This window comes from Silurus aristotelis (genome assembly GCF_946808225.1).
Source record: "Silurus aristotelis genome assembly, chromosome: 25".
Taxonomy (NCBI): domain Eukaryota; kingdom Metazoa; phylum Chordata; class Actinopteri; order Siluriformes; family Siluridae; genus Silurus; species Silurus aristotelis.
Genome location: NC_139598.1, coordinates 507,094 through 517,927, shown reverse-complemented (window position 1 = coordinate 517,927; position 10,834 = coordinate 507,094). Strand labels below are relative to the sequence as shown.

General features: G+C 42.1%; 3 protein-coding genes across 7 annotated transcripts in view; 1 reads left to right on the top strand and 2 right to left on the bottom strand.

Moving 5' to 3' along the window:
• The first annotated feature begins 238 nt into the window (after positions 1-238).
• On the top strand, positions 239-3,867 carry lrrc34 (leucine rich repeat containing 34). The gene is made up of 8 exons (XM_083529643.1): positions 239-892; positions 977-1,060; positions 1,442-1,570; positions 1,851-1,946; positions 2,237-2,391; positions 2,565-2,720; positions 2,810-2,936; positions 3,354-3,867. Exons 2-8 carry the CDS (start codon positions 1,007-1,009, stop codon positions 3,477-3,479), a joined length of 843 nt encoding a protein of 280 aa, XP_083385769.1. The 5' UTR covers positions 239-892; positions 977-1,006; the 3' UTR covers positions 3,480-3,867.
• A 447-nt stretch (positions 3,868-4,314) lies between these two features.
• lrrc31 (leucine rich repeat containing 31) lies at positions 4,315-8,833 on the bottom strand. Of its 4 annotated transcripts, none has more exons than XM_083529634.1 (11): positions 8,660-8,833; positions 8,391-8,421; positions 7,983-8,189; positions 7,697-7,840; positions 7,443-7,610; positions 6,990-7,160; positions 6,703-6,870; positions 6,185-6,352; positions 5,825-5,989; positions 5,073-5,240; positions 4,315-4,862 (listed from the first exon to the last, which is right to left on the bottom strand). In XM_083529634.1, exons 2-11 carry the CDS (start codon positions 8,398-8,400, stop codon positions 4,519-4,521), a joined length of 1,713 nt encoding a protein of 570 aa, XP_083385760.1. In that variant the 5' UTR covers positions 8,401-8,421; positions 8,660-8,833; the 3' UTR covers positions 4,315-4,518. The 4 variants fall into 4 exon arrangements, with proteins under 4 accessions (XP_083385760.1, XP_083385762.1, XP_083385763.1 ...); XM_083529636.1 differs by having other exon boundaries at positions 8,004-8,189; XM_083529637.1 differs by having other exon boundaries at positions 8,004-8,186.
• A 1,442-nt stretch (positions 8,834-10,275) lies between these two features.
• skilb (SKI-like proto-oncogene b) overlaps positions 10,276-10,834 on the bottom strand; it is an 11,594-nt gene continuing 11,035 nt past the window's right edge. For both annotated transcript variants that reach the window (XM_083529626.1, XM_083529625.1), the window contains exon 8: positions 10,276-10,834. This exon is cut by the window's right edge and continues 400 nt beyond it. The gene's annotated coding sequence lies outside the window, so the exon portion shown is untranslated.

The window sequence follows — 10,834 nt, the reverse complement described above, 5'->3', positions numbered from 1 at the left end:
TTCACGTGGTTTCTGTGGTGTGTGTTTGTAGTTGTGATGGGAATGATCTCCACTCGCTGCTTTAAAACAGGGAATAAAGCGCTCTTCCAAAAAGAGAACCGCAGCCGAAGGAAAGTAAAGAATAAATGATCATTTAAATTTATTGAAGTGCTAAAAAACAAAACATTTAAATGGCGACACAAACACAAAGTTCCTGAAAAACAAATCAACAACGGGAAGCTACGTCACGCCGAGGTCTTACACAGTTCACATGCTCCATTCAGCAGAGGAGCAGATGGTTGTTTTAGTTCAGCTTTTAAGGTTAGAGGTTGAGGCTCATCACCCCCTGGTAGAACCATAACTGTGACCATGAGAAGTGAATTGATGTGTTAATGTGCTGTACCTGAGTGCTGCTGAGAACACTTTCAAACATCCCTATTCCCACAGAGAACAGATCTTCATTAGACTGGCTGATTGGATGTGATACCAGAACTATAGCAAATGAGGAGACTCCTAACCGCTGTCTGTTCTTAACACTGCTGAGCTTCTAGAAACCAGTTTCATTATTGCTATACGCAAATTCTCCATTTTAACATCACTACACTTTAATATGCTCAAATAAAATCAGATCTGAATTCAGATAAAATAACAGACCCTGAAGCACACCAACACTCTTCCACCAAACATACACACACCTAAAAAAAAGCCGAGGTTGCACTTTCTTACTGAGAGCGAAGTTACCAAACAGGAAGTTTTAATCAGCATCTTATCAAAGCCAAAAAATGCTGCTTTTAGCTTCAATAATTATTATTATTATTAACATGTGGCTGATTTCTGACCCTGTCCAGCTTTAGATCTGAGGTACAACAGGATCTCGGATGAAGGGGCAGTCCATCTTGCTGATCTCCTCCAGGTATTTCCCATTTTATATCTGAATAAAATATTCATAAACGTCCATTAACACCACTGAGAGGTGCACTGGTTTGAATCCGAACAGGAGAACGTGGCTCTGCAGGAGCTCGATCTGATGGGCAACAACATTGGAGCTGAAGGTGCAGAGCAGATTGCAAGAAGTTTGCATGTGAGTATTTTGTAGTTTGTGTTGTAATCATTTTAGAAACACTTTGCTAAATATTACCAGGTTTGTATTTATAAAAGAACAACATCCCAAAGTAGTGTAAACTCCTGAAGCCTACACTTACAGCTTTCTCTCTGATAGCAAGTTCTGGCACTGGAGACTCCTTCCATAAACATTACATAAACATCTCATTACAAAAAACTTCGCTAGATCAACAATCATACTGCTCTTGATACCTGTTTGAGAAGATTCATGTTACTATAACGCCGTGCTCCTGTTCTGGAGATCTGATGAACACACTCACGCACTGGTGTACAACTCCTGGTTTTTAGGCTTCATAAAAAGTTGATTGGTTTGAGTAACTGAATGATTTCTTTGTTGCAGCACAACACAAGCCTGAAGAAATTGAGAATGACAGGAAATAAGATTCAGAATAAAGGCGCTCTGCACTTCGCCAGCATGCTGCAAATCAACAGCACGTTAGAAGATCTGGATGTTTCAGACTGTGACCTGGTAACGTGCAGAACCTCGGCTCTGTAATGCCCCAGAACAAAACACTTACGCAGTCACGAATGTGACCGATGCCAGATATAAATAAATATTCTGAATATTCACATGTATGAAGATTTGAAAGCCTATTGTGTCTGCTGTGAGTAGAGCTGATGATTTACACAGAACAGGAGTAGAGGCTGAAAATAAGGATGGCTTTGCTAAATATCTGTTTATGTTTGAATCGATTAATCCTTTACTGGTGACAATCAGCTTTGTTTATATTTTGTTTTTAACGCTTCAGGACACACAGAGTCTGATCACATTTGCGATCGCACTCACAAACAGCAGCAGCCTGGTCTCCATCAACGTCAGTCGTCCCCTCCTCTTCAGCCTGCAGGTACCACATTCACACTGGGTGTAGATTCAGATCACATGACTTGGACACCAGGTCACACATCTGATGAGTTGTGATCTCTTTGTAAAGTGATATTAGCTCCTGAAAAATGAGTAGTGAAATGTTGTTTCTAAAGTGTAAAGACGTTAGTCACCACTGGGGTGCGCTGTGGGAGTCAAACTGTATAGACGACATTTAAAGAGTCCAGTCAGGAAAGTGCAGTGTATGAGGACAGGTGCTGAATTTTTTATGTATTTGAGGTGTTTAAGTGCAGTTTGTGGTGAATGTGACAGGAGGAGACGACATGCCACATGGCACGCATGCTCAAGGTCAATCACAGTCTGAGGGAGCTTCACATGGGCAAACACAACATGACCGACTCCGGGGTTCAGAGACTGTGTGAGGCGTTAATATCCAATCACAGCCTGCATTACCTGGACCTGCGCTGGTAAACACACACACACACACACACACACAATTTGTGCTCTGCATTGTGAGCTATAAGAATATTTGACTGATTACTCATTGACTTTTTCTCCCAGCCACACCTATTTACACAAAAACCCCACCCACTGAGACAAGTAGCATTTTCATTTTTAAATTAAAATTTTCCACCTACAGCAACAAAATAACGCGAGACGGTGCGAGACATCTGGCTGGACTCCTGAGACAAAACGGCACGCTGCAGATTCTGGACCTGTCCTTCAATCGGATCGAGAACGAAGGCACTGTATGTCTGAGTGAAGCCATCGCGGTGAAACACACCAAACTCAGCACGTCAGTATCACTTCCTGGCTCAAGCTCTAACAGAGTTGTGTCTTTAAAAGTTTCATACATTTTTATTACACATTGTCTTCCTCCATCAGTCTCTCCATCCAGAGTAACAACGTGTCCACCCTCGGCCTGCTGTCCCTCAGCCAAGCGATTACTGCAAATCCTCACCTCACACACGTTTACATCTGGGGGAACAGATTGGAGGAGCCGGTGTGTGTGGTAAGATCATTACTGCTGCTCTTCTACACACTGAATATCCTCTTATACAATCCACATCAGTCAGTCAAACCTGATCACTTTTAACCATTTTTATTGTTCTGACGTTCAAGTCTGGGAGAGAATCTTGGGTAAACGTTACAGCCCATGAATATTCGTAAATATGCTAAGTTGGACACACCTCTCATCACATTAGTCCTGATTTTATTTTAAACTCAGCTCAAAGCTTAGCATCGAGATGGTAAACACTGCCTTTTCATCCCAAACTTTAACCAAGTTCACACACAAACACACAAACACACACACACACACAGGGTCAGATAGAGATAAATGATAGTTAGATAGGAATTATTTTTTATACATGATGTTGCCCTGTTAAAAAAATAAGCACATTGTTTCTTCTCCTCGTCTCTCACTCAGGCTTTCTCTCAGCTCATCTCCTCGAACCGTGTGCCTGCGCAGAACACGGACGTGACTCCGTACACAGTGGACGGACATGTTTACCTGGCTCAGGTGTCCAACGGGTTACAGCTCCATTATTACTGAACCCCGAGCTACAGTCAGGATGGAGGCACTGGGAGTAACACCACTCTGACTCCAAACACACCCCACCAGCTCACGCTCCAGCCCTACTGATCTCAAACACACCCCACCAGCTCACGCTCCAGCCCTACTGATCTCAAACACACCCCACCAGCTCACGCTCCAGCCCTACTGATCTCAAACACACCCCACCAGCTCACGCTCCAGCCCTACTGATCTCAAACACACCCCACCAGCTCACGCTCCAGCCCTACTGATCTCAAACACACCCCACCAGCTCACGCTCCAGCCCTACTGATCTCAAACACACCCCCAGGTGGGCTTTAATCAGGAAACCTGCCCACTTTGAGCTTAAACAGTTCCTTCAATAATAAACACTGTGTGTACTGATTGTGTTACTGTTAAACCACAAAGCTGATGATTTCCTACAGCAGCACATCCCTGAGAGTTTTATTCCTCCTATACCACAGAAATTTCCAAAACATTTATTTTTCTATCTACTAGAATTGTGAGGTTGCTATAAGTTGAAAGATTTATGACCAAACTTTTGATGTCACCCATATGAGGATGGGTTCCCCTTTGAGTCTGGTTCCTCTCAAGGTTTCTTCCTCATATCATCTAAGGGAGTTTTTCCTTGCCACTGTCGCCACGGCTGCTCATCAGGGACAAACGCACACCATTCACCTTCACTGTTGTTTTCTGTAAAGCTGCTTTGAGACAATGTCTGTTGTGAAAAGCGCAATACAAATAAACTTGACTTGACTATAAAACACTCGTTCCCTCGCCGTCTCTCCTCGTTCTCTCGTAAATCAGTATATAAATCACAGAAGTGAAAACGTACAGAAAGTTACAGCTTTACTTCTGACTGCTACAAACATCTGTAGCATATCATCAGTTCCACAGAAATATCAGTTATTGATTTGGTTAATTATTAATATTAGATTATGAAGATGATTAATGATTCACTTTTCTATGAAATAACTGATACTATAGAACATTAGTGTATTAGAACATTAGTGCCATCAGTCCACATGGCGTCAGTTTAACCTGCAACGTTCTGCATGTTCACGTCATCACTCTCCAGCACCACGTTCCTCTTCTTCAGGCTTTTCTCCAGTTTCTGTCTCTCTTCAGAGCCGAAAGTCCAGCGCTGCACAGACAGACGCTGAAGAGACTCCAGCTGAGGAAGAGCGTCCATCAGAGCCCATACCCACGCAGACGCAGACAGACAGGTGCCAGGACGTAGACTGATATCCAGCTCCTGCAGCTGCTTCAGTCCTCCTGCTTCTCTGAAGAGCGAGGCCCAGCCTGTGTCTCCCACATGGCCGTTATACGAAACATCCAAAAGCTTCAGATTCGACAACACTCCACGTTTACACGCTGATTCTGTAACAAAACACACACAAAGCCACAAGAGCAGCATTACAAACTGTCCACTAGAGGGCAGGTCAGAGCTGAAACAGCACTACAGGTTTCCACGGCAACATGTGGACCTTGGTTAGGATTTCATGTGACTATATCGACACACGTGTTGAGAAGCCAATACACTATTAAAGCTAACCCTGAGCCCAGGGTTGGACGCAGCTTAACACGTACGCAAGTGCAGCAGATCATCAGCGTTCAGGTCACAGCTGCTCAGCTTCAGTTCCTCCAGTTTACACTCTACCTGAAGATGCTCCACAAACTGCTGCAGGTTTCCACCAACACTTTTATTCCACGACACACCGAGATTCCTCAGCTGTGAAAGTGCCGGCAGGACTGCAGCTATAACACACACACACACACACACACACACACAAAATAAACCATTTATTAATGTGAAAAAAAGGCTTTTCAAACAATCTGGATTTATTTAGGTCATTTCATGTTTTTAATATTTTTTTAATAAATCATTTATTATAATTAATAAAGATAAAGAATGTTCTATTTCTCTACTATTTAAGGCCATTTGATAATTTCTACAGAAATGTGACTCCACACTAACAGTGTGTATGAAGAAGCCTCCAAAACCTACAAGTCCGAGTTCTTCTGCCTTTAGAACGATTTCCAAAATCTGATCAATTCATCTGTAAGTTATAAAAAATCACATTCCATTTCACTCATATTTAACTTCTCACTCGAGTCATCGCATCTCACAGAAACACACAAACGCAATTCCCTCACCACCTGGTGACAGAGGAAAGAAAGAAGAAGCACATTTCCAACTTTCAAAACAGAGGATTCGGAATAATTTAATATCCGGATTCTTCTTACATTCACATTACATTATTGCAACTTGAAACTTTTCAGTCTTTCAGCCGTAACTGATAAATGTTTATATCTAAAAATAAGCTCAGCGATTCTCCTACCTAAAGCGCGACAGGCCTCCGGACTCAGACTGCAGCCACTCAGCTGAAGCGTCGTAATCGTGGCTCCATGAAGAACAGGGAAGAGAGACTGGAGCAGGGGGCCAATACTTTTGTTGAAAGACAGATCAAGTTCAGAGAGTTCACTCAGCCGGGGAAAAACCTGGACTGAAAAATAGCACAGAACAATAAGGACAGTTTTACACCTTCACAGGTTTAAATATAAAGATATTTCAGAAAGGGTTCTTTATAAATGCTACGCTGCAGCAGTGTAAGAGGAATAAAACACAGGGTGTAACAGAACATCAGTTGTACTGGAACACACACAGAGTTTATTGTTGAGACTCGGGTCTTGTTTCTCACCCAGTGTCTGAACGTCCTCCGCCGTGAGGCAGCACCTGTGCAGATCCAAACATCTCAGGTGTGTGAGGAGGGACAGACCAGACACCATCGCACTGAAACCACCACCACACTCTTTATTACACGACACGTCCAGATGCTCCAAACCCATGAGGAATTTCATTTTCTCTCCTATGAGTGATGAACAGAGCAGATCAGTTCCAACACGCTGCACATTTTCTGTTCACGAAAACAAAAACCTGAACTGAAGAAAAGTCAATGATAAACCGATTAGAAACAGAATTTTTTTTTATTTAGATTTTATATAAAATAACAGATCATCAACAGTGAACACTGTGGTCCAGGTACCCCGGGTTCTACAGGATGCTCTTTCGTTTCTTCACTTTCCTGCTGTTTTCAACTGTTTACCCCAAAAGAACCCAAAGATCAGTTTCACTCTGATTTAGACTCGACTACAAGAACCCACTTTACTCAATTCATCTATTTAATTAATCTATACTTCATGAGAAACTCAGTCATACCCAGGATCACGAGACTTTCCTGATTCAGTCCACACCTGCTCATCCTCAGACTCTTCAGCTGCGGAGTGGAGCTCAGAGACGAGCTGATGTTCTCCAACGCTCTCACCTGCAGCTTGTTACTGGATAAATCTAAAGCCTCCAGACAGGGCAGGAGTAAAAGTGCCTCCGCTGAGAAAAAGAGCAACAATATTTTCAGAAGGACATCAAGAAACGTATGCAAAGATCACACATCTGTAGGTCCAGTGTATTGGTGATGTTCTCCTCAGTAGGACCAGGTTGGTTCTCACCCAGTGCCACACTGTCTGTCTCCGAGAGCTGGCAGTCGAGTAAATAAAGCTCCCTCAGAGAGCTGGTGAAGTGGAGATGTTCGGTTAGATGATGAAGATTTCCTTCCCCGATCCCAGAGTTCCAGGACAAATCCAACGTCTCCAACCCCAGTACAAAATCCAGAGCTTCTCCTGAAACAACACTGCTAATAAACATGACGTGTAGAAACAAGAGAACCGAGTTCAGATCATGTAGTTGTGAAAAAGTCATAGATGATCATCTGCCATTTTAATCAACATTTCTGTAGAAGAAGTGATTAAAGGTGAAAGAGTGCCTACTAAAGGCCGACTCAGGCATTACAGCTCATCTCACACACAAGCTCTTTTTAATTTGAACTTTTTCTACTTTTATTTATGAACAAATTATTTTTATTGCCAGAGCTATAACCGACGAGCGATGAGCATTACCCTCACCCAAAGCTCGGAGATCCTGAGCCGTGAGTCTGCAGCCACTCAGCTTCATGACCTTCAGCTTGCCAACGTGCTGCATGTGGACACTCAGGGCTTCCAGAGAGCCTCCTAGCAGGTCATTCCAGGAGAGATCCATCACCTCCAGCTGGGTCAGAAATGGCAGCAAAGTTCCTGATGGAGGATCAAACCACAGAGTAACACAAGGAGGAAACATGCATTGGCTGCAGTCTGACTGAAATCAGAGTCTGATCTCTCACCAAGCTCTGTGATATCCGATGCCGTGAGATCGCAGTGGCTCAGACTCAGATTCCGGCTGTCTGGAGTTTTGCCGAGCTTCTGGACGAACTGCTGGACGGCACTCCATCCCACCACAGAGGAGATCTCGGCGTTGTCGCTGCTCTCTGAGGAATGTGATGGTGTTAGTTTAGGTGTTCATGAGAACGTTTGTGCTCCAAAAACAAATAAAATATCGAAATCACATGTTTATCTGGTGGCTTCTGAATTGGAATCTTGATCTATGAATAGAAGGTGTGAGATGTGGACCTGCTCTGTCTCTCTCCTCACCGCCTTCCGTCTCTCTCGCCTCGGGAATCCCTTCACCCTTCACGTTGTTGCTCTCAGAAGGACGGAACACGTGGCCCAGGGATGCTTTCTTTTTCGCAGTGTAAGTGTTTTTTCTCCGGAACTGATTAATGATCAGATCCAGTGGAGATCTTCTCTGAGATGCCTCACGCCCTTTCTGCTGCTCTGCTGAGAGAAACACAATGTTCAACATTCTGAAAAGATTCAACACCGCAAATACAGGTGAGGGTCAGGGGGGTGAGGGGTAAGAGAGGTAAAGGTAAGGGTGTGTGTGTAGGGGGGGGGGGGGGAGGTAAAGATGAGTGGGTGAAGGTGAGGGGGGGGGGGTTTAAGGTGGGGGTGGGGGGAGACACACGGGAGAAAGGTTACCTGAGGTCATGGCTTGAGGAAAATCTGCACGCTGTGAAAAAATAAACACCAATAATCATTAACATCCAAATAAAACCTCTTTTATACACAACTTCCCTCACAATCATCTGTTTGTAATCGAAAACAACTCGCGGTTTTCTTTTATTTATCTGATTATAAACCTGATGAGAAGCGGATTTCCGGTTAGTGGCGTCATCAGATCTCGCACGTGACCTGAGCGATTTATTATAAATAAAACTTTATTACCGGATGAGATTAAAGTCACTCACCGAGCACGAGGCTGAACTCTGCCCCGGGGTGGAGGTGAAGGTCCGGTGAAGGTCCGGTGAAGGTCCGGGGCAGCAGAGCCTGAATTCAGCTGAAGTTCTGCTGGAACCGGAACTCAGGTGGCTGCTGTGAGTCACGTGATCACACAAGCCGTAGCATCACGCGCTCAGGTGTAAAAACACCAACAATAAACTTTTTCCTTCTGAGATCATTTTACACCTTCAGCATGATCAGAGAGAAGAAGATCCTCCATACACTCCTACTCTCAATATAATATTCTTTATAATTCATCTTTAATGAAAAAATAAAAATGTTTAATCTTCAATAAAATGACCAAAAATTATTCAATTAATCTGCCACATTTATATACATGAACACAAAGTGCGCGCGTGCACGTGTGTGTGTGTGTGTGTGTGTGTGTGTGTGTTTTCTTATCTCTAAATTAATATTTACGGTATGAAACTTTTTCTTATCATTTTTTAAACTGAACTCATTTATTCTTTTAGAAACGTTTATATTTTTTGGCCACGTTCCGTTTTACATATCCAGAGAAATAAAAATAAATGTTTCTGTATTAATATTCATTTATTACAAATATACCTAAATGAACAAAAACACAAAATTCATTATTAATGATAAAAATGCGTTATGGTTGTTTTATTGCTATATATTTTATTAAATTAGATAGATAGATAGATAGATAGATAGATAGATAGATAGATAGATAGATAGATAGATAGATAGATAGATAGATAGATAGATATGGAAAAATGACCAGAATGAAAAATCAGTTAAATATAGTATAATTTTTTATTGTTAATCTCAAAGATAAATTAGAATATAATCAATTCTAACATATAAAAGAGTGAGAGAGTCACGAAGAAAAGATCAGCAGACATGACAGTGAAGAAAAAAGAGAAAATAAAGAAAAACTCTGCTGTGTTTTAGGGGAAATGAATCTGTTCTTTGACGTTTTGTTCACATGCAGAAGGTGGACAAGGCCAGGAGAAAACAGAGCTCACACTTCACCTGGAAAGCAGCAGAGAAACAGCACAGAGGTCATTTAGGAGCTCCATCAGTCCACACTGTGTGAAAACGCAGAAACGCTGCTTCTTCTCCGCTCATCTGAGGTAGGAACATCATCAGCTCAGTCCATTAGTGTTTCTGTCCCAGGAAGTCAACGTCCCGTCTGATTGTCGTGGAGAGTCGTGGTGCAAAACACAGAGCAGAACCACTTCCACTCGTCCTCTCGCTCTCTCAGCACGCTCCCTTCTTCATTCATTCATTCATTCATTCATCTATTTATAATAAATCCTGTTCATCTGATAACACACAGGCATCATGTCCTATCATGTGACAATAATAAAGAATAGCTTTTTATATCTTTAATGTTTTTAACTTGAATGTGTTATAAATCTTTAAAGAAAACAGAAGGATATATTGAGAGAGAGAGAGAGAGAGAGAGAGAGAGAGAGAGAGAGAGAGAGAGAGAGAGAGAGAGAGAGAGAGAGAGAGAGAGAGAGAGAGAGAGAGAGAGAGACTGGAAATAAGAAACTTTTTTACAAAACATTTCTATACAGAATTCTTTTTAAAAACATAAACGACGGTGTAAACTCAGTTAATATAATCCAGATATATTTCAGCGCACATGCATACATACAATATCATACATTCAGACTGTGCATACACATGGCTTAAAGGTGCAGTAAGTAAAATTGACTGTAAAATGAAGAGAAGAAGAAACCGCTCAGGGATGCGGAATGTCAGATCGGATTCCAATTCCAAAGAATTTAGAAATTCCGAACGGAAACAACGGCACAAAATCTCCTTCTGAAAACAGGATGAAATGAGAAATCTGCGTACCTTTAACTATAAGCGTGTACATTTTTAAATAAATGTTTGCTCACAATAACATCTAGCAATAAAACAATGTAATAAATACTTTCTTTAATAAACAATAGCACATTTTACAACTTAAAAAATCTGAAATCATCTGTTTTTCTTAGCAGTAGTCAGCGCACAGGATCAACGCTGAGGATTTCACTGTGAGATTCTCACACACACACACACACACACACACACACACACACACACACACACACACACACACACACACACACACACACTCGGGGTTCATATACATGCATGGGAATTTGCATACTCAAAAAAAGACATAG

What these genes read in the sequence shown, in the direction of transcription:
- lrrc34 (XM_083529643.1), top strand. Translation starts at nt 1,007, where the DNA reads ATGGGCAACAACATTGGAGCTGAAGGTGCAGAGCAGATTGCAAGAAGT. An exon ending in AAACACACCAAACTCAGCAC is followed by an intron (nt 2,721 to 2,809) that starts GTCAGTATCACT and finishes TTCCTCCATCAG; the next exon opens with TCTCTCCATCCAGAGTAACA. An exon ending in TGGAGGAGCCGGTGTGTGTG is followed by an intron (nt 2,937 to 3,353) that starts GTAAGATCATTA and finishes TCTCTCACTCAG; the next exon opens with GCTTTCTCTCAGCTCATCTC.
- lrrc31 (XM_083529634.1), bottom strand. An exon ending in GGAGGACGTTCAGACACTGG is followed by an intron (nt 5,990 to 6,184) that starts GTGAGAAACAAG and finishes GCTATTTTTCAG; the next exon opens with TCCAGGTTTTTCCCCGGCTG. An exon ending in GGAGGCCTGTCGCGCTTTAG is followed by an intron (nt 5,241 to 5,824) that starts GTAGGAGAATCG and finishes TGTGTGTTATAG; the next exon opens with CTGCAGTCCTGCCGGCACTT.